General features: G+C 38.3%; 1 protein-coding gene and 1 long non-coding RNA gene across 51 annotated transcripts in view; one reads left to right on the forward strand and one right to left on the reverse strand.

The window, feature by feature from the left end:
- EIF4G3 (eukaryotic translation initiation factor 4 gamma 3) overlaps positions 1-23,815 on the forward strand; it is a 375,324-nt gene that overhangs the window by 212,683 nt on the left and 138,826 nt on the right. For all 50 annotated transcript variants that reach the window (XM_074018065.1, XM_065528583.2, XM_074018064.1 and 47 more), the window contains 2 exons: positions 258-355; positions 3,774-3,896. In XM_074018065.1, coding sequence (XP_073874166.1) covers positions 258-355; positions 3,774-3,896 — 221 coding nt within the window. The remainder of the gene's footprint in view (positions 1-257; positions 356-3,773; positions 3,897-23,815) is intronic.
- Positions 1,743-23,815, reverse strand: part of LOC135967060 (uncharacterized) — a 40,787-nt gene continuing 18,714 nt past the window's right edge. Inside the window, exons 2-3 of the long non-coding RNA XR_010580899.2 lie at positions 3,943-4,020; positions 1,743-1,962 (exon numbers count right to left, since the gene is read on the reverse strand). This is a non-coding gene — a long non-coding RNA (uncharacterized lncRNA). The remainder of the gene's footprint in view (positions 1,963-3,942; positions 4,021-23,815) is intronic.

Genomic DNA, 23,815 nt, shown 5'->3' on the forward strand with positions numbered 1-23,815 from the left:
AATCTGTAGGAACCGGGTATTTAGTGGTTTTCATATTGGATGTTTGTGAATGTTTGAAGACATTATATATTTTGGAAATAATTTCTTGACCACTTCAGTAACTGGAGGAGAGCTAATGGAAAAAGATGATGAAGAATGCTGAGTGTTTTTGTTTTTACCCTTTTAAAGGGATTGTACAGAGACACAGTGTCATTGATAGTTCTGTAGTGTTTGACAAAATACCTGAATGCCTATTTAATCTTTTTCTAACTTCTTAGGAACGCCTTTTTACCCAAGTCAGCCAGTGTATCAGTCCGCACCTATCATAGTGCCTACGCAGCAACAGCCGCCTCCAGCCAAGAGAGAGAAAAAAACTGTAAGAGATGTTTATTACTTTTTCTTATTTTAAATCTAAAATCTATTTACTTATCAGATAAGTTTACTTAGTCATTATTCATTTCAATTCACAAATTACTGTGCCTTTTAAAATTTATTTTTATTTGTTTATTATTCCCTTATATTCACACCACTTGACCTGGAGGATTTGTATGGGCATGTAATTAGAAGTTGTTTATACCAGTGGCATAATATCATCTTTAATTATTCACTGAGCTAGGTATGCCACATGACAACATGTGCTCCACCTTTAGAACTGGGAGGGTTTAGTGGGCTAAGGTTTTACTCTGTGAGGAATTTAAGCTCAGTTCTCACATCTAGACTCTTCTTTAATACCAGTCTTTTTTTTTTTTTTTTTTTGAGACTCAGTCTCACTCTAGCCCAAGCTGGAGTGCAGTGGTGGGATCTCAGCTCAACTGCACCCTCTGCTTCCGAGGCTCAAGCGATTCTCATGCCTCAGCCTCCCGAGTAGTTGGGACTACAGGCACAAGCCACCAGGCCTGGCTAATTTTTTGTATTTTAGTAGAGGTGGAGTTTTGCCATGTTGCCCAGGGTGATCTCAAACTCCTAAGTTCAGGCAGTCTGCCCACCGTGGGCCCCCAAAGTGCTGGGATTATAGGCGTGAGCCACCGTGCCTGGCCAACACCAGTCTTAATCAGTTCTCCATTCAAGTATGAATTGACAGAAGAAAAAAACAGCACAAGAGAAAAAGAACTGAGATATTAAGGATAGCAAGAAAAGTCTTTCCTGTGAAATAGATATCTTTTAAGAAACAAAAAACAGAGTTTAGAAAATATATTCTAATTGGTTTTTATAATTTATAGGGGCTTTGTCTGTGTCTAATGAGGCAGGCCCAAGAGAATTGGAGTGTAGTAATATAAAAGTCAAATGGCAGAAAAATTGTAGAAGAGTGGCTTGCAATTTCTTACCCAACAGAACACACAAAATGGGTGATCTTTATATTCAAGAGAGACTCTCACATTCACAGATAGGTGGGGTGACTTATAGCAATACTCTTGAATTACTCTAACTTAATAAAAATTAATGAGGTTCAGGCCAGGACAGTGGCTCACACCTGTAACCCTAGCACTTTGGAGGCCAAGATGGGTAGATCACTTGAGGAAACGAGTTCGAGAGCAGCCTGGCCAACATGGAGAAAACCCATCTTTACTAAAAATACAAAAATTAGCCGGGTGTGGAGGCTCGCGCCTGTAATTCCAGCTACTCAGGAGGCTGAGGCACGAGAATCACTTGAAACTGGGAGGGAGAGGTTGCAGTGAGATCAGGCCCCTGCACTCCAGCCTGGGCGACAGTGTGAAACTGTATCTCAAGTAAACAAACAAGAAAATAATAATGAGGTTCAAGACTTTGGTTTAAAACTTGTTTTTATTATTAGAAACAAATTACTTGTGCATATATCATAATGAACAGCACATGACAATGTATCATGACACTACAGTCAGGAAACTATATGCTTTGGTAATGTTGAATCAGCATGATAGAAGTTGGACTTGAAGAACACTCTCAGAATGCAGAAAAATGAACAGAAGAAATAATGAAACTGGAAGACGGTAGTTACAGATGTTTCTAAAGAAGAAAGTAGAATAAATGAATTAAAGCTATACTTAAAAGTGTATTAGAAATAATTTTCCATACCCGAACAATAGCTGGCATTAGAAGTCTTAATTGAAGGACTCCCCTAAAAGCTTCCAGATCCAGGTAGTTTCATTAGTGAATTCCTTAAAATTCTCAAGAAGTGTGGACTGCCTTGATTAAGGTATGGTGGTAATGAACAACAGTGGTCCTTTATATCTTAGCATTCTCCCAGAATACAATGCCTAGACGCAGACACTTATCTCCTTTACAGCACCAACTCCACTGATATCTGTAAGCATAGGGTAGCGTTTAAAAAAATTAAAATAAGACCATACACACTTCTGTGCTTATTGCATTTTTTCACCTACCAGCACATCTTAATGATTATTCTGTGTCAGTTCAGTTCATGTAGATCTGCCTCATTCTTTTTTTTTTTTTTTTTTTTTGAGACAAAGTCTTGCTCTTGTCCTCCAGACTGGAGTGCAGTGGTGCCATCTCAGCTCACTGCAACCTCCGCCTCCCGTGTTCAAGCTATTCTCCTGCCTCAGCCTCCTGAGTAGCTGGGATTATAGGTGCCTACCACTGCACCTGGCTAATTTTTGTATTTTTAGTAGAGACGGAGTTTCACCATGTTGGCCAGGCTGGTCTCAAACTCTTGACCTCAGGTCATCCGCCCACCTCGGCCTCCCAAAGTGGTGGGATTACAGGCGTGAGCCCGGCCAGATCTGCCTCATTCTTTTTACTGACTGTTAAGTGTTTAATTCTAAGGACCTAAGATAATTTTTATTTTTTTGAAACAGAGTCTTGCCCTATTGCCCAGGCTGGAGTGCAGTGGCGCAATCTTGGCTTACTGCAACCTCCGCCTCTCGGGTTCAAGTGATTCTCTCGCCTCAGCCTCCTGAGTAGCTGAGACTACAGGCATGTGTCACCATGCCTGGCTAATTTTTTGTATTTTTAGTAGAGACAGGGTTTCACCGTGTTAGCCAGGATGGTCTCGATCCCCTGACCTTGTGATCCGCCCGCCTCAGCCTCCTCAAGTGCTGGGATTACAGGTGTGAACCACCGCGCCTGGCTGACGTAAGATAATTTTTGAGCTATTCTGTTCTCGATCAACCTTTTTCCAGTCTTTGCTGGAAAAGGCATGATTGCAGTCAGCATTATTACATAGTATATAAGGTTGTTTTCAGGATAAATTATTCCTCACTCGTAGGGTATTTATATTTTTTATTTTGGTAAAGAACTTCAGAGAATCATTTACAGCATTTAAAACTTTATTCTAGGCCAGGTGCTGTGGTTCACGCCTGTAATCCTAGCATGGGAGGCTGAGGCACAAAAATCGCTTGAACCTGGGTGGCGGAGATTGCAGTGAGCTGACTTCGCGCCACTGCACTCCAGCCTGGGTGACAGAGCGAGACTGTCTCAAAAAAAAAAAAAAAAAAAAAGAACTTTTATCTATGCAGTAACTTTCATATATTAAAAGTATTTTATGAAACTTATATGGTAAATAAAATCAGTCCAACAGGTTCTTACAAAACAAGTATAAATATTAATAGTTTGCCTTTTTGACCTAGAAATCCAGCCAATTAGGTTTCATTTTAGCTTGTTATTCTAATTAGTTCATGTCAGAGCTAATGGCCTACATTTATATGATGGATCTGTGATTGAAATAAAGTCAAAAGTGGTGATTATCACCTTTGATATTTGACAGGTTTCCCAATTTGCACCTTTAACTCACTCATATGCCTGTAAATTTGCTACTAAGACACTCATCTGTACATATGCCATTTTATTTAACCTTATAGATAAGAATTCGGGATCCAAACCAGGGAGGTAAAGACATAACAGAGGAGATTATGTCTGGAGGTGGCAGCAGAAATCCTACTCCACCCATAGGAAGACCCACGTCCACACCTACTCCTCCTCAGGTAAGACATAGTGAGTTGTAATGGATGGCACTATTTGTTCACTAACCTCTACTGAATTCTTCTTTCTTCTATAGCCACTTTCTGTACTTTTCATTTCCATCAGTTGTCTCGCAGCCTCGAATATCTAAATGGTATTTAAACAGACATGTTTTTTCTCTTTGCAAATTATAATATTTTTAAATTTTTATTGTTAATATATTTATGTATTGTTTTCACAATCAGAGCACAGGTGAGGTGCTACCACTCTTCTTAATGAACTATTGCATGATACCAAAAGGAGCTGTATTCTTGTGAAAATCTCATCATTAAATGAGTATTTCACATTTCACATGGAACCTTAGGATTTAAGTGCTGCACACTTTGTTAATGCAAACATTAAGGTTGAGAATTTAACATTTTACCAAACAGTGTTGCTTGAGATGATTGCCTGTGTTATTGAGAGCATATTAGGATGTATAACAGGTGTACTTCTTACATTTTAGAACTACATAAATGAGCTTCTTGAGTGGAGAGTGTCTTCTTTAATTACAGTCATCTCTTGTTATCCTCAGGGGATTTGTTCAAAGAAGCCCCCTCCCCAGTACCAAAATTCGTGGTTGTTCAAGTTCATTATGTAAAATGGCATAGTATTTGCATATAAACAGTGCACATCCTCCCATATACTCAAATAATCTCTAAATTACTTATAATATCTAATACAGTATAAGTGGTTGTCATACTATATTATTTTTAAATTTCTATTATGTTTTTATTAAAAAATGTTTTTTTCCTTTTTATCCACAGTTGGTTGAATATGTGAATGTGGAACTTATTAATAAATTGTCAGTTAGGCACCTTTTTCTTCCTGGTGAAGAATGTGGTTATCATAATCTCCTAAGATTTTACTTTCTTGTTTTTAGAAATCAAGATATTGTAGAAGGAACTGGAGTTTAGTAAACTATAATAGAGATTAGAATTCTGCAAATCTGACAAGATTTGTATTTCAAGGCTGGGCAGCGCGTGTGTCTCACGCCTGTAATCCTGTAATCCCACCACTTTGGGAGGCTGAGGTGGGTCAGATCATCCGAGGTCTGGAGTTCAAGACCAGCCTGGCCAACATGGTGAAACCCTATCTGTACTAAAAATTACAAAAATTAGCTGGGCATGGTGGCATGTGCCTATAATCTCAGCTACTCAGGAAACTGAGGCAGGAGAATTGCTTGAACCCAGGAGGCGGAGGCCGTGGTGAGCCAAGATTGTGCCACTGTACTCCCCAGCCTGGGCAATAGAGAGAGACTTCGTCTTTTAAAAAAAAAAAATTGTATTTCATTCCTATGTCACTTTAAATTTTGATAAATGATTTAGAGACACATGGTTTTCACATCTTAAAAATTGTCTAAAGTGAAGCCAATTGCAGGTACAGTGGTGCATGCCGATAGTCCCAGCTATTTGGGAGGCTTAGCAGGAGGATTCCTTGATTCCAGCTTGGGCAACATAGGAAGATCCTGTCCCTTTAAAAAAAATGGTCTAAAGTGAAATCCTCGTGTCTAGAAACAGATAAAAAGAAAGCTATTAAGGAGTAGGGGGCTGCTCTCTCTCTCCTGTTTTATGCTTGGATGGTAAAGGGGTTCCTTGGAGCCCAGTTTACAAACAAGTGATACAGATGATCGTATATAAAGCATTTCAGAATGATAGACTACTGACTTAATTTTAGTAGTACAGACAAAAATAAAAAGTTCATAAAAATGTTCTTAAATACCAAAGTCACAAACAGCTGAGTTTAGAGCCCCTTGGAAATCTATGAATTTGAGAAAGCCTTAAATTTAGTACTTTGTTGTAACGATGTGTTTTCTCTTGGAAATGATGGTATCTAGCTGACATTTATCTCAGTCTTTCATTATCCAGATGAGTATATATGTGCATCTGGACATGTGAGTTGTAAGTTCATGTTAATAATTCTTCATCTTTCCTCATTATTCCCCTAGGAACATTCCAATTTTGGAATGATTAAGAAGGTCTTATATTTAGTCTCTTCCCTGGAAGTAAGCATGGGATAAGCAAAATTTCCAAATTGAAGTAATCTATATATGTGTTCTGTTAGGTGGGAATACACTATAGCAAAACTTTGGGATTAGTTGATCAGTGCAGTCAAATTTTAGTCTGTATTTTCAAACATTAAAATGTTACTACTGTCAAGCCAGATAAAGGATAGACAATCCTTTGTTGATTTCTGTTTAAATTCTCAATCTGGACATATATGTGTCTTTTTGAACTTAAATGCCCTCTGGGATGTGATTGGTTTCCTTTAACCTTCCAAGCTTGGTTCCCACCCTCTTCTGGTATCCCTCTGTGTTTAGCTACAGAAATCTTTTTGCTCTTTGTCTTTCCCCAGAGACTGTGGTTCTGAATATGAGTGTATATTTCTCTGTAATCATAAAGAACATTGAATCTACACTTTGAGCAGATGAAGGCCATCAGTCAATAGTTGTAATGTTGGTAGTTCTTTTTGAGAAGTGTAACATCAGTTATAACGCATAAGTTTATTAGGTGACTTGTATTTAAATCCAAATGCATGAAATTCATAGAATGAACGAATAGCTTTTTAGCAGAGACATGTGTACTAGAGATATTTCATTTTCCTCTTAAGAAAAACAGCAGCACAATCATGATGATGGCAACTGACATTTGACCTCATTTTCTGGAACGTCATAGAAAGTGGTACACAGAGGGCTGGATGCAGCGGCTCACGCCTGTAATCCTAGCACTTTGGGAGGCCGAGGTAGGCAGATCACTTGAGGTCAGAAGTTTGAAACCATGCTAGCCAACATGGTGAAACCCTATCTCTTCTAAAAATACAAAAAAGCTAGCCAGGCGTGATGGCAGGCACCTGTAATCCCAGCTACTCAGGAGGCTGAGGCAGGAGAATCGCTTGAACCTGGGAGGCAGAGGTTGCAGTGAGCCGAGATAGTGCCACTGCACTCCAGCCTGGACAACAGAGAGAGACTCTGTCTCAAAAAAAAAAAAAAAAAATGTTGACCCAGTGTTTTAGAAGAAGCTACAAATCTTTAGTTATGTGTAAAAAAGCTGCAAGTTATAAATATTGGCAACTAATTTCATTAACAAAGTAGCACTCTGCCAGTCAAAGAAAACTCACTAGATTTAACTTCAGTTTTACTAGTTTTCAATTTTGACATCAATCTAGATAAATACAGAATCATGTCTGGTTAGAAGACTACAGATGAGACAGCCATCTGTGTAAGAATTTAGGATTAAACAGTAAATACTGTAGTACTGGACTTAGAGTACCTGCTTTGAGTTAGATATAATCGCTTATGCTGTGGATAGCCAAGCCTTTCCCTATCACCGAGGGAAGTCCCAGTCTCTGTAAAGGGAAACAGAAGACCCGTTACTAAGACCTGACTGGTGCAGAGGTGACCAAGTGGGGCAGAATTGTAGCACAGATATCAGAAACTCATTAATGGTGGTGGTACATGTAAAATAGAACAGGGAGGAGGTTTAAAACTTTGACTTGGAATCAGACATACTGGGTTTCAACTCTCGGTTCCACTGCTTAGCTTTGTAACTTTAGCCCAATTACTTTATCCCAGGGCATTACCTTCTACATTTAAAAAGTAAAACCTATCAAACAGAGAGGATTAAATGAGACAAAATGTTTAAAAATTGTTTAAGTTCACTGTGTGGTGCACAATGAGTATTCAGCAAATATCTGTTATTAGTATTGCAATTATTTCAGGAGGCACAGAGAATGACTGGAAGAATGTGGGAAGGCTTTACCGCAGAGACGCCATTTGATCTAACTTTCATGGGTATTCACAAAATGAAAGGGAAAGGGGTATTTAGACAGAGGAACAGCATGTGCAAAAATGGGAAATTAGATGAAGGGAGGCTATTATTATATTTCAGGTGAGAAATTAGTTGAAGGAGAGGAAACCAGTTGGAGAGATGTTTAGCAATTAATTATTAACTAGATAAGGACTCTAAAAAGGATGACCATATAATTTACCATCTAAATTGGGGCAATTGTGGAAATGAGTGGCAATGCTATTGTTAATGCCAGCACAGCAGGCATAATCAGTACGGCACATGTAAATGGGGATGTAAGTTTTCTCTAGATGTAAGGGAGAGAGAGAGTCAGGGATGCCTCTTCATGTTTAAAAATACCTCTTTTGTGGTGAAACGTAATATTGAGTATACATGGGGAAGTTTAAAGAGGGGGATAATGAGTTTGATTTTGGCAAGCAGTCAAGCCATTGTGATTTTTATCTAATTTGGTCTTGAGGTCTCTCTGTCAAGAATGGCCATAAACCAGGATGGCCACTCTCTAAGAGAGCCCTGACCAGGTAAAAGTTACATTTGGGTGTGTTTGTCAGATAAGACATAATGAGGAAGTGAAACCAAAATGCATGAAACAGAAAAAAATTTACTACTTCCTAATCCCAGAGAGGTTTACAGTGGTGATGGGAGACTGATAGGGGAGCTCTGAAGACATCAGGGAACTCAGGTGGAGAGAGAGAGAAGGAAGACTTGTGGGACTGACTGTCCCTTTATTAAGGTCCATGTCCTCCGTTAGGCTTCCTCACTGGAGTTATGGATTTGCTAGTTTGAAGAAAACACTCTCCAAGGGTGAACTTATTTACATGAGTCTGGTGTTAACCATTAGGTTGTATCATGGTCAGCAGCTATGAGATGTGTTGTGTTCTGGATCAGTGAGATGAGGAACAAACGGCCTCTTTCACAAGCAAGTACACAGGAAGGAAACATTTGAACTAGGCCAAAGGAGAAAGGGTACAACTGGGTTTCAAAAACATATGCCAGACCTAAAAGTGGATGCTGAGGGAGCAATTATATTTCATTTGTGACACAAGCTATGAGCTAATTGAGGGAAACTGCATTGGGTTTCTGTGAGGAGAATGGAGAAGAGAAACAAATTTTTGCTGCTGCTGTTTTTACCCTAATAAGAAGTATACAGAATTTCAAACTGTTCTTCATAAGTCTTAAAATTTTCTGTGGGCTAACTAGTAGAGATATTCTCACATATTTAGGAAATATGCATACGTGTATATACATGTTCCCATACAGAGAATCACAGTGCATAGATGGAGGTGCATGACTGGTATCATGGAGCACTAGAACACTTGCTGCTGGTTTTCACTCTGTTACTTAGATTTATAACCTTGGGTCAGAACGTTAAGTTCTTAAAACCCCTATTTTTTCATCTGTAAAATGAGGAATTGTACGAAAGAGTCTGAGAGTTCCCTTTTAGTTCTTACCTATTAAAGTGGGAAAGAAGGAAGAATTTTGTTACTCGCTCAGTATCATATATCTCAGCTCTTCATGATGACAATAATGCATAAGGAATATCCCTGTATTTAGAAATAAGCTAGCTATTATGCCTGATAGTCTTCGTGGAAACCCTGTAGGGTAAAAATAAATACATGATGCCATGTCAAAATTGTCTACTTCCGAAGGGGATGAGTGGTGGATCAAAAATCACTTTTTTTTTTTTTTATTTAAGATGGAGTCTCACTCACTTTGTCACCTGGGTTAGAGTGCAAGTGCAGTGGCACAATCTCGACTCACTGCAACCTCGGCCTCTTAAGTAGCTGGAATTACAGGCACGTGCCACCATGCTGGCTCATTTTTGTATTTTTAGTAGAGACAGGGTTTCATCATGTTGACCCAGACTGGTCTCGAATGCCTGATCTCAAGTGATCTGCTCGCCTCAGCCTCCCAAAGCTCTGAGATTACAGGCATGAGCCACCATGCCCGGCCGAAGATCACTTAATTTTAAAAAATGAATTATGTACCTTTCTTCTTGATATACTCTTTTCCCCCCCGCTTCTAGAATTATTCTTGTAATGAAACACAGTTGTAACATGGGAGAGAGTCCTATGCTATGGGGCTTTGGGGTAGGAAATTATGGATTGATAGCATATCTTAGGCAAGATACAATTTCTCCTACCATTTGGGAAAATTAGTAAAGTCAGCAGGTTATTCAGTCTTTTGTTGAGCTGCTTATGAAGTTGATACCTGCAAACCTTAAATTCCATGACCATTTATTAATTACAATTGACCCTTGAACAAAATGGGTTCATTCATATGATAATTTTTTTCAGTAAATATATTGGAAAATGTTTTGGACATTGTGATAACTTGAAAACTCCCAGATGACATACTGCCTAAAATTATCAAAAAAAGAAAAATTTAGATATGTCATGGATGCATAAAATATATGTAGTCTATGTTTTCATTTAGTGCCATAAAATATATGCAAATCTATTATAAAAGTTAAAGTTTATCAAAACTTAGGTACACAAATACAGACCATATATGATGCCATTCGCAATTGAGAGAAGTGTCAACAGACATAAATACGCAATCTGGACATGGTGGTGCACGCCTGTAATCCCAGCACTTTGGGAAGTCGAGGTGGGAGGGTTGCTTCAGCCCAGGAGTATGAGACCAGCCTGGGCAACATAGCAAGACCATGTCTCTCAAAAAATAAATGAATAAATAAAAGAGGCAATATTACATCCTAACTTCATAAAATTAACTGTAGTACATACTGTACTAATGTAATTTTATAGCCACCTCCTGTTGCTATTTTAGTGAGCTCAAGTGTTGAGAGTATCTGCTTAAAATATCCTGTGACACTAATCATCTCCAGATGAGCAGTTCACTCTCTTGTAAATTGTGCCTCATAGTAAAAAGTGATCTCTCTTTGTTCTTGCATATTTTTTCATCGTGTTTAGTGCATTGCCATAAACCTTGAATAACACCATGGGACCTATACAGAGTGCCACCAGTGATGCTGGCAGTACTTCCAAGAAGCAGAGAAAAGTGCTAACTTTACAAGAAAAAGTTGAATTGCTTGGTATCTACCATAGATCGAAGTCTGCTGCTGTGGTTGACCATTTTAGACAGATGATTTATTTTATAAACAGATGATGTAAACTTATGGTATTGATGAATACAGTATAGTGTTGTAAATGTATTTTATCTTCCTAATGGTTTTCTTAAACACATTTTCTTCTAGCTTACATTATTGTAAGAATATAGTATATAATAAAACATACATACATACTGAGAAAAAATATGTTTTATCGGTAAGGCTTTCAGTCAACAGTAGGCTGTTACTAGTTAAGTTTTTGGGGAGTCAAAAGTTATACACAGATTTTTAACTGTGTGGGGTCAGTTCCTCTAGCTCCTGAATTGTTCAAGGGCCAACTGTAGTTCATTCCATGGTTTAGCAGTAATAGTTTCCTAGAATTGGGTCTATAGCTTTGGTTATGATATTCATGTTATAAGTTGATATGTGCAGTAAGTAGTTACATTCCTGCATGAAAAATTTGAAGGTGATACCTAGTATATTGTAAACAAACCCAATCTTTCAAAATTTCATTTTGTCATCTCAGTCATAGGCACTGATAAATTAATGGCATTCTGTACCTTAAAGCATACGGGTGTGGTTTTGTTTTAGTGGTGACTACGATAAAAATAGTGGTTACTAAATTAAATTATATTGTTCTTTATCTTTAATGAAATAACTTATCATTAGTAACCTCCCTTGACTTAAAAATGGTGCTTTTCAATAATATGTAAAGCCTTGTAGACTTTAAATAGGTATCTAAACTGGGGTGGGTTCTCTCAAAAGTTTTTAAATGGGACATTTGAAAAGTGTCCTATTCTGTTCATCATGATGAACAGAGATCCTTGCTTTGTTATGATGTTTCATAGTTTAAAATGAATTTGTATACAATATATGGTTTGATAGAGGAAATAAGACCTAATGTTTGGTAGATCAGTAGGGTGACTATAGTTTATAATAATCCGTTGTACAGTTTGAAATAGCTAGAAGAGAAGAATTCAAATGCTCCTACCATAAAGAAAAGACAAATATTTATCTTCAAATTATATAAGTACATTAAATTTTTACGTGTACACTAAAGCTGTGTACATCTGTTATGCAGTAATAAAAATTATTATTTTTTTGAGATGGAGTACTTGCCCTGTCACCAGGCTGGAGTGCAGTTGTGCGATCTTGGCTCACTGCAACCTCTGTCTCCCTGGTTCAAGTGTTCTCCTGCCTCAGCCTCCTGAGTAGGGGGGATACAGGCATGCGCCACCATGCCCAGCTAATTTTTATATTTTTAGTAGAGACGGGATTTCACCATGTTGGCCGGGATGGTCTCACTCTCCTGACCTCGTGATCCACCCGCCTCGGCCTCCCAAAGTGCTGGGATTACAGGCGTGAGCCACCACACCCGGCCAATAAAAACTATTTTGAAAGAATTTGCACACAGACCATCAAAGGTTCCTACTTAGATTTGTAGAGCAAGGTTGTTTATTTCATCAGGTCTGTCTCCAACATGGTTTTTAAAAAATGTGTTATTTTTAAATACATCTGAGATTCTCCAGCTTCAATGCCTGTAGGAATTTCCTAAAGCAAGCAAGAAAAGAATATTTGATTTACAGCTATTTTGAAATACTTAACCTTCTTTGAGAAGCCAGTGGAGCAAGTATGTTTTAAGTTGCTTGGGTATCCCAATAAAAATAAGCCTATGGGACACATTAGTAAAATTAAATTTCGTGTTTTTCTTTTGACCTGTTTTCTCGTAATTCTTCATCAATTTATGTGAATGCTTTTGCTTTTATAGTGATTTAATTTTACCTTGAATGCTGTAAACCAGAATCCTAATTATAAAGAAAGTGTGACTTAGATTTTTGTGTGTGTGACAGTTCCTGTTCCTACTGCCTACATTGGACATTGAGCAACGGTATTAGAACTTGTAGCCATCCGACAACTATGATAGTTGTAAGTGATCACAAAAAGTTCTGTGAAAGATCACAAGAAACTATCAGGCTTAGTCTTTTATTTAAAATATATTTTCAAACTTAAAATAACTTTATACAAATGATAGGTCTTCATTGGAAAAGAGTAGTAAAGAAGGAAATCTTAATCCTAACTCTTGTTAGCAAGAATTAACCATTGTTAACTTTTGTTAGAATATCTTTTCAGATATCTTTTAGTGCATGTGCGTATATACATATACATCTCTGTGTGTGTGTGTGTGTGTGTGTGTGTGTATATATATGTTTTTATAATTAGAGACAGAGTCTCACTCTGTTGCCCAGGCTGGAGTGCAGTGGCATGATCATAGCTCAAACATATAATTTAATACTTATGGAAGCCGTTTTATAAACTAGCATTTTTTTCAGTGATCACATAGAAATGTTTATGTTTGATTATATTAAAATGTCTATATGACATGCCTTTGTTTTAATGTACCATAGTTTATTTACATGACGGGTATTCATATTGTTTCTTGTTTGTCACTATATTAACAATGCTATGATGAACAACTTTGTTTGCTTATTTTTGGGTTACTGTGTTGTCATTTTCTACCTTCCAGAAATGTACCAGCTAATCTCTTACCCAGCAGTGTAAGAGAATACTCTTTTCCCTATATAATTGCTTATCTGACAGAATAAAAAACAAGATCTTGTTTAATTTTTGTGTATTCTTATGAAGTTAAGAAGTTTTTGATGTTCACCAGTTATTTGTGGGTATATGAATTATGTGTTGTACACATGTCTTTTGAGTGATGATTTTTGTCTGATAGATTTATAAGAGTGATTTACATGTTAAATAAATCCTTTGACAGATGTTGAAATGTTTTTCTTGTTTGATGATTGTGTTTTAGCTTTGTTAATCATGCCTTCTGTTATATGGAATTGTTAAATTTTCTGTTTTATTTATTGTTTTTGAGACGGGGTCTTGTCTGTTGCCCTGGCTAGAGTGCTGTGACACAGTCACAGCTCACTGCAACCTTGACATCCTGGGCTCAAACAATCCTCCCACCTCCTGCCTCAGCCTTCTGAGTAACTGGGACTACATGCACATGCCACCACGCCTGGCTAATGCTTTTTATTTTCAGTAAAGATAAGGTCTCGCTGTGTTGCCCAGGCTGGTCTCAAACTCCTGAATTCAAGCGATAATCCTGCCTCAGCCTCCCATATTTCTGCTACGAGCCACTGCACCAGCTGAATTTTTTTTCTTTTTCTTTTTTGAGACAGAGTCTCTGCCGCCCAGGCTGGAGTTCAGTGGCACGATCTTGGCTCACTGCAACCTCCGTCTCCTGGATTCAAGCAGTTCGCCTGTCTCAGCCTTCTGAGTAGCTGGGATTACAGGTGCCTGCCACCATGCCCGGCTAATTTTTGTATTTTTAGTAGAGACAGGGTTTTGGCATGTTGGCCAGGCTGGTCTTGAACTCCTGACCTCAGTTGATCTGCCCACTTCAGCCTCACAAAGTGCTGGGATTACAGGCATGAGCCACCGTGCCCAGCCAGAATTTATTTTTGATATGTACACTTATATATCAAAATGCACTTAGGTTAGTTCCACATCTTTGCAATTGTGAATTGTACTGCTGTAAACGTATGTTTGCAAATCTCTTTTTCATATAATGACTTCGTTTCCTTTGTGTAGATACCCAGTAGTAGGGTTGCTGGATCAAATGGTAGATCTACTTTTAGCTCTTTAAGGAATCTTTGTACTGTTTTCCATAGAGGTTATGCATTCTTACCAGTTTTACATTCCCACCAGCAGTGTATAAGCATTCCCTTTTCCCCACATCCACACCAGCATCTATTGTTTTTTGACTTTTTAATAATGGCCATTCTTGCAGCAGTAAGATGGTATTGCTTTGTGGTTTTAATTTGCATTTCCATGATCATTAGTGATGTTAAGCATTCTTTCATATTGTTTGTAGGCCAATTTATGTATCTTCTTTTGAGAAATGTCTATTCATGTCCTTTGCCCACTTTTTGATGGGATTATTATTATTATTATTGTTGATTTGTTTGAGTTCCTTGTAGATTTCTGGATGCCAGTCCATCAGATGTGTAGTTTGCATCTCTGTGGGTTGTCTTTTTACTCTATTGTTTCTTTAGCTGTGCAGGTTTTTAGTTTAATTAGGTTCCATTTATTTATTTGTGTTTTTGTTGCATTTGCTTTGGGGTCTTAGTCATGAATAATTTGCCTGGGCTGATGTCTAGAAGAGTTTTTGCAATGTTATCTTCTAGAATTTTTCCAGTTTCAGGTCTTATATTTAAGTCTTTGATCTATCTTGAGTTGATTTTTGTATAAGGTGAGAAATAGGGATCCAGTTTCAGTCTTTTACATGAGGTTTGCCAGTTTTTCCAGCACTATTTGTTAAATAGGGTGTCTATTCCCCAGTTTATGTTTTTGTATGCTTTGTTGAAGATCAGTTGGCTGTACTTTATTGGCTTTATTTCTGGGTTCTTTATTCTGTTCCATTAGTTTATGTGCCTACTTTTATACCAGTACCATGTTGTTTTGTTTACTGTAACCTTGTATAATTTGAAGTAATGTGATGCTCACAGATTTCTCCTTTTTGCCTAGGATTGCTTTGGCTACTTGGGCCCTTTTTTGGTTCCTTATGAATTTTAGGATTGTTTTTTCTGATTCTGTGAAACATGTTGGTATTTTGATGAGAATTACATTGAATCTGTAGATCGCTTTTAGTATAGTATGGCCATTTTCACAACATTGATTCTTCCAGTCTATGATTATGGGATGCATTTCCATTTGTTTATGTCATCTGTGATTTCTTTCAGTAATGTTTTGTATTTCTCCTTGTAGAGATCTTTCACCTCCTTGGTTAAGTATATTCCTAGGCATTTCATTTTATTTGTGCAGCTGTCATGAAAGGTATTGAATTCTTGATTTAATTCTCAGCTTGGTCGTTGTTGGTGTATAGCAGTGCTGCTGATTTGTGTCCATTGATTTTGTAACCTGAGACTTTACTGAACTCCTTTATCAAATTTAGGAGTCTTTTGAAGGAGTCTCTAGGGTTTTCTTTTTTTTTTTTTTTTGAGGTGGAGTCTCGCTTTGTCGCCCAGGCTGGATCTCAGCTCACTGCAAGCTCCGCCTCCCGGGTTCACACCATTCTCCTGCCTCAGCCTCTGAGTAGCTGGGACTACAGGCGCACACCACCACACCCAATTAATTTTTTGTATTTTTAGTAGAGACGGGATTTCACCGTGTTAGCCAGGATGGTCTCGATCTCCTGACCTCGTGATCCACCCACCTCGGCCTCCCAAAGTGCTGGGATTACAGGCGTGAACCACCGTGCCTGGCAGGGTTTTCTAGGTATACAATTATATCATCTGCCAACAGCGATAGTTTGACTTCCTCTTTTCCAATTTGGGTGCCCTTTATTTCTTTCTCTTACTTAATTGCTCTAGCTGGAACATCCAAAACTATGTTGAATAGAGGTGGTGAAAGTAGGTATCCCTGTCTTGTTCCTGTTGTCAGGGAGAATACTTTCAACTTTTTCTCATTCAGTGTGATATTGACTGTGGGTCTATCATATATGGATTTTACTATTTTGAGGTAAGTCCCTTTTATGCCCACTTAGTTGAGGATTTTATCATAAATGGATGCTGGATTTTGTTGAATGCTTTTTCAGCATCTATTGAGATGGTCATATGGTTTTTGTTTATAATTCTTTTTATGTGATGTATCACATTTATTGACTTACATATGTTAAACCATCCCTGCATCCTTGAAATAAAACCCACTTGATCATGATAAATTATCTTTTTGATGTGCTGTTGCATTTGGTTAGCTAGTATTTTGTTGACAGTTTTTACATCTGTGTTCATCATGGAAAATTGTCTGTAGTTTTTGTTTTTTTGTGTGTTCTTTCCTGGCTTAGGTATCAGGGTGATACTGGCTTCATAGAGTGATTTAGGGAGGATTCTCTCTTTCCCAATCACTTGGAATAGTTTCAGTAGGATTGGTATCAATTCTTCTTTGAATGTCTGGTAGAATATAGCCATGAATCCATCTGGTCCCAGGCTTTTTTTGTGTGTTGCAAATTTAAAAATCTGATTCAATCTTGCTGCTTGTCATTGGTCTGTTCAGGGTTTCGCTTTCCTCCTGATTTAATGTAGGAGTGTGGTATGTTTCCAGGAATTTATCCATTTCCTTTAGGTTTTATAGTTTGTATGCATAAAGTTGTTCATAGTAGTCTCAAGTGATCTTTTTTATTTCTCTGGTGTCTGTTGTAGTGTCTCCAGTTCCATTTCTAATTGAGCTTATTTGGATCTTCTCTCTTTTCTTGGTTAATCTAGTGAATGGGCTATCTATTTTTTCAAAGAACCAATGTTTTATTTCATTGATCTTTTGTAATGCTTTTTTTGTTTGAATTTTATTTAGTTTTGCTGCAATTTTTATTTTTCTTTTTTTTTTTTTGAGACAGAGTCTTGTTTAGTTTGTGCTTGTGCTTGTTTTTCTAATTCCTTGAGGTACACACACATTAGGTTGTCAGTTTGTGCTCTTTCAGACTTTTTGATGTAGGCATTTAGTGCTGCAAACTTTGCTCTTGGCACTTCTTTTGCTGTACTCCAGAGGTTTTGATAATTTGTGTCATTATCATTTGATTCAGATAATTTTTCCATCTTGATTTCATTATTAACCCAGATATCATTTAGAAACAGATTATTTAATTTCCATGTATTTGTATAGTTTTGAGGGTTCCTTTTGCCTCCAAGAACTTTAAAAATCATTTTTCTTAAGCCATCAAGCTTTTATTTTGAGTGTCTGGGTTTCCTCTCATCATTTCTGACCTTGGCAACCTTTCATTGCTTTCAAGGAGTCCATATTCATAGAATTTTTGAAGTGTATATGGGGATTATGGGAACTACAAGATGAGATTTGAGTGGGGACACAGTCAAACCATATTAGTATAGGATTAATTAGTATAGAAAGAACTGATCTATGTGGCTGATGACTGTTGTAGTCCTTATATCCTATAATTCCTGCCTTAGAGTTCAGTGGAATTATTGTTACTATTATATTATTGCTATGGTCATTATTTATTTTTTTATTGCCTTTGTATGAAAGGAGGTGCTTGTTATGGCATGTCATATATTATTATATTATGAGAACACTTCAGAACTTCAGGTTAGATACCTAATTTTTGACTTGATCTCTGTACTCAGGTATTTCACAAGCACTTCAACCTCAAAACTGGAGTTCATGGTTTTCCTCTAACCAAACCTATGATTTCCAAACCTTATGTCTCCTCCAGTGTTCCCTTTCTCAGACTGGCCCCTATCTCAGAAACCAGAAACCTAATGTTTTTCTTTTTACCCCTCTGTCCTCATAGATCCCCTGTCTACCATGTCTCATCAGTTACCTAATCAAGTAAAATTCAGTCACTGCCCCCCATTATTACCACCAAAATTATTGCCCTTGGACTACTGAAGTTACTTTGAAAACTGTTTTCTTATGACTGCTGATTCCTTGCTCTAGTTCATTCTCCATGCAGTGGTCAGAATTATCTTTATAAAATATCAGCCAGGTGTGATGGCTCATGCCTGTAATCTCCACATTTTAGGAGGCTGAGGCAGGAGGATTACTTGAGCCCAGGAGTTCAAGACCAGCCCAGGCAAAATACTGGGACCCCCAACTCTACAAAAAATAGAAAAAAAATCGCTGGGCATGTTGGTACACACCTGTGGTCCTAGCTGCTTTAGGAGGCTGAGGTGAGAGGAACACTTGAACTCAAGAGGTCGAGGCTGCAGTGAGCTGTGATTGCGCCACTGCACTCCAGCCAGGGTGACAGAGTGAGATTCTGTCTCAAAAAAAAAAAAAAAGAAAAAGAAAAAATACCTACAAAATAAAACACAAATCTGATTATATCACATTGCTGCTTAAAACCTGGCCCTGGCTTCCCATTGCTATGGGGATAAAGACCAAAACCCTTGGTCTGGCCTGTAAGGCCCATCTGCCTGGCTCCTGCCTGCCTCATTTCACACCAGATTCCTCTGTTTTTTCTGCATCCCTCTTACCTTTTACATAAGGTAGGTGATCACGGAATACTTTTCCTTTTAGAGCTTTCATACATGTGTTCTCTCTGCATGAGATGCGTCTACCTGCCCTTCTTCCTACATGCCAACATTCACATTGATTATTTGAAACTCAGCCTGAATGTTGCTTACTCAGAATATCTTCCTCACACACATCACAGTCAGAACCCCAGATTATGGGTCATCTTTGTACTCTTACTTCCCCAGTAAAGCATTTGTACTTATGGTAATTAAATGATTAATTTTGTGGTTTATGCCATATGTTTCCTTTGTTAGAATGTAAGCTCCATGAACCCAGGAATTTTGTCTTAGCCTTGAGTGGGTTCATAGTGTTTTGTGCAAGTTAAACATCAGGAGGAAATACGCATATATTGACACACACATTTCTAATGAGAGAATGGGAGAAATTCCTCCTTAAGAAAGAAGCATGTTTTGGTACTTTTTCCTGGCATTGTTAAATATACTATTGTTTTGCTGCTGCTTTTTTTTTGAGACGGAGTCTCACTCTGTTGCCTAGGCTGGAGTGCAGTGGCACGATCTCGGCTCACTGCATCCTCCGTCCCCTGAGTTCAAACAATTCTTCTGCCTCAGCCTCCCGAGTAGCTGGGATTATAAGTGCCTGCCACCGCGTCCAGCTAATTTTTGTATTTTTAGTAGAGACGGGGTTTCACTGTCTTGGCCAGACTGGTCTTGAAATCTTAACCTCGTGATCCACCCACCTCAGCCTCCCAAAGTGCTGGGATTACAGGCATGAGCCACCGTGCCTGGCCTTTGTTTTGTTTCTTAACCTTCATGGTGTTTCTCAGTGGAGGCTATACTTGTTCATCCACATATTTTATATATGTTAAATACATGAGGTATTTATACAGGATGATGATGATGATGATTATTATTATTATTATTTTGAGACGGAGTCTTGCTCTGTCACCCAGGCTGGAGTGCAGTGGCCGGATCTCAGCTCACTGCAAGCTCCGCCTCCCGGGTTTACGCCATTCTCCTGCCTCAGCCTCCCGAGTAGCTGGGACTACAGGCACCCGCCACCTCGCCCGGCTAGTTTTTTGTATTTTTTAGTAGAGACGGGGTTTCACCGTGTTAGCCAGGATGGTCTCGATCTCCTGACCTCGTGATCCACCCGTCTCGGCCTCCCAAAGTGCTGGGATTACAGGCTTGAGCCACCGCGCCCGGCCTATACAGGATTATTTTAAAGTCATTGAATGGTATTCTTATGATAACAGTAAATCAACTTTTTGCTTATATTTATGTAACTATTTGAAGTCTCTGGCTTTCTCTAAATCAATTATAATAGAGCTCAGCGAATATTATCTGTAGTGGGCCAGATAGTAAATATTTTAGGCTTTGCAACCATATTGTCTCTTTTAGCACTCTTCAATTCTGCCATTGTGGCACAAAAGCAGTTATAGATAATATATAAATGGATGGGTGTGTCTCTTCCAATAACATGTTATTTATGGGCACCAAAATTTGAATTTTGTATAATTTTCATGTGTCAAGAAATACTGTTTATCTCTCGCTTCCCCCGCCAACATTTGAAATTGTAGAAACTTACCTTGTGGGCAGTATAAAATCAGGTATATGGCCCCAGGGGCATAGTTGTTGACCCTTGTCTATAACCACCTCTGTAAGTATTCTATCATTTATGTGATTAAAATAGAAGACAAAATAAGGTGACCCCCTTTCTGGGCAAAACAATGTCCCTTTGTAAAGAAAAATGGGCCGGGCGCAGTGGTTCAAGCCTGTAATTCCAGCACTTTGGGAGGCTGAGAAGGGCGGATCACGAGGTCAGGAGATCGAGACCATCCTGGCTAACACGTTGAAACCCCGTCTCTACTAAAAATACCAAAAACTAGCTGAGTGACCTGGCGAGCGCCTGCTGTCCCAGCTACTCGGGAGGCTGAGGCAGGAGAATGGCGTAAACCCGGGAGACGGAACTTGTAGTGAGCTGAGATCCGGCCACTGCACTCCAGCCTGGGCGGCAGAGCGAGACTCCGTCTCAAAAAAAAAAAAAAAGGAAAAATGAATTTTAAATTGTGGAAAGAAATATTTAAGAACAATTTTAGATTCTGTTGCCCGTTTACTTACTAGGTAAACATTATGTTTTTAAAAAACGAATTCCTCCAGTATGTGGGCCTAAGCTTACCATGATCTCTTGAGGTCAGTACTTTACATTTAGTATATAAATCTTTGAGTAGATTCTAAAGGAGAATTTATAAAGAATTTTTCTCAAACACTATCAGGAATCGACTATCTTACCCTCCCTTAAACTCTTTTCATTCCAGTTTATAAGAGAAACATTTTGGCCGGGCGCGGTGGCTCAAGCCTGTAATCCCAGCACTTTGGGAGGCCGAGACAGGCGGATCACGAGGTCAGGAGATCGAGACCATCCTGGCTAACACGGTGAAAACCCATCTCTACTAAAAAATACAAAAAACTAGCCGGGCGTGGTGGCGAGCGCCTGTAGTCCCAGCTACTCGGGAGGCTGAGGCAGGAGAATGGCGTGAACCTGGGAGGTGGAGCTTGCAGTGAGCTGAGATCCGGCCACTGCACTCCAGCCTGGGCGACAGAGCGAGACTCCATCTCAAAATCAAAAAAAAAAAGAGAAACATTTTATTTTTTTCCTTGTACCAATCAGAACCTTGATTTTGAAAAATTTGATGGGGGATTTTACCATTTACATAAATTATAAGCTGTTGCAAAGAGTTGCTAAATGACCCTGACCTTTTAACTCTGACTTCCTTAGCATCTTTATTGAGTTGTTTTATATTTTGATAGCAATTGCCTTTCCAGAATGATTTTATAAGTTTTCATTCCCACCAATAGTGAATGTGACTAAAATACAGTGGCTTTGAAATTCCTTAAATATATTCTTAACCATCTAGCTTAGTTTCTTTATATGTATCAAAATGCACACAGCATTGGATGTGATGTTTTATGTCACAGTACTTGGTATGTTTCCTGATTATTCTGACTTATTGATTAGTAAAATAGTTCATGATTATTTGAGCTTTGGGAAGATAAGAAACTCCTTTGTAATAGACGGGGTTTGTTTGTTTGTTTGTTTGTTTGTTTGTTTGGAGACGGAGCCTTGCTCTTGTCACCTTGACGCAATCTTGGCTCACTGCAACCTCCAACTCCCGGGTTCAAGCAATTCTCCTGCCTCAGCCTCCCGAGTAGCTGGAATTACAGGCACCTGCCACCACTCCCAGCTAATTTTTGTATTTTTGGTAGAGACGGGGTTTCATCATGTTGGCCAGGCTGGTCTCGAACTCCTGACCTCAGGTGATCTGCCTGCCTTGGCCTCCCAGAGTGCTGGGATTACAGGCATGAGCCACAGTGCCTGCCCTGGTTGAATTACTTCTTTAGGAGAGAAGAGATGAAATTAGTGGTTAAAATACAATTTGAGAAGATTATCCTAAATTAAAACTAATTCTGAACAAGATTAAAGTATTGAATTCTGGCCGGGCACAGTGGCTTATGCCTGTATTCCCAGCACTTTGGGATGCCAAGGCAGGCGGATCATGTGGTCAGGAGATAAAGACCACCCTGGCCAACATGGTGAAGTCCCGTCTCTACTAAAATACAAAAAACTAGTTGGGTGTGGTGGCACACACCTGTAGCCCCAGCTACTCAGGAGGCTGAGGCAAGGAAATCACTTGAACCTGGGAGGCTGAGGTTTCAGTGAGCCAAGGTTGTGTCACTGCTCTCCTGCCTGGTGACAGAGCAAGACTCTGTCTCAAAAAAAAAAAAAAAAAAAAAAAGTATTGAATTACATGTTAATATGTTATGATTTTATTAGTACTGCTGGAGGCTTATAAAATGATGAAGTTGAAGGAGACTGTAGGATCTTTAGTTCTACATTTCACTGCTGTGAAAACTGAGAAGTACTTTCCGAGCATTTTATGGATATATACTTGTGTACTGGATACTTGGATTTCAAATTGTAACTTAAACATATTATCTCATTCCTTTCTTAAGACTCTTTATACATAGATTCTTTTTAGGACTTTGTTAATTTTAAAATGTCCATCTTTTATATGATTGAAGGTATTTTAGATGGAAAAATCATTGACTCTAGTAGCCTTTTACTGTCTTAAACATCTTACTTTTTCTGTGAATGTCATTTTGTGACCTACTTTTAGCACTTAACCTGCCCCCCCCCCTTTTTTATTTGGTTATTAATTTCCCAGGCGATTGGAGTAGTTAATATTTTTTTCCTTTCAGGTAAATGATACAACTTACAAATCTTTCTTTCCTGAGAAATGTGGATAACTGCTTAATGAATGCTAAATAACATGGAGTGTTTCCTTTGTTCCAGATCTGTTTTCAACCTGTAGAACTGAAAAATCGGTATTTTTATTTTTAGCTATGAACCTTTCTATTGAATTTCAGTAGTGCATTTTTTTTCCCACTGAAACTACGGATCCAGAGTAATTACGGCAGTGCTATTTTCTTTATTTGTCCCTGTGAAAACAGTAACTCTCCATTTTTTTATATAGAAATATAATTTTAGTAGTCTTCATTTAGAAGTAATTGTGGAATATGAACATTTTCACGGTCTAATGAATAGGTGAAAGGATAGCATTTTCACTATTTCTGTCTATTATTCCATACAGTCCTTATATACTCAAATATAAATTTCATGTTGTACATTCTGAAAAGCATTGTTACTTAAATGATATCTATCATCCTAAATTGTATGTGTCCAATTCATTTTATATTCCCATTTTAAGTGACACCGACTTGAAAATATTTTTTATGAACTCTCACTTTTTAAGTGTCTCTATTTGCCCACACTTACCTACATCTTAATCTCCCCATCCCTATTCCTCAGAAGAAAAAGAAAAATAGAATTGTATAGGAGCTCTACTTTGATAGCACTGATATAATTCATTGTAGGATATTATAGATACCAAAAATATTGACCTTAGATCTCCGAGGAGAGACACTGCTTTGTTTTGTTGCTTGTGTAACCCTCAAATCCTGAATGAATACCTGCCTGG

This window comes from Macaca fascicularis, chromosome 1, assembly GCF_037993035.2.
Source record: "Macaca fascicularis isolate 582-1 chromosome 1, T2T-MFA8v1.1".
Classification (NCBI taxonomy): Eukaryota; Metazoa; Chordata; class Mammalia; order Primates; family Cercopithecidae; genus Macaca; species Macaca fascicularis.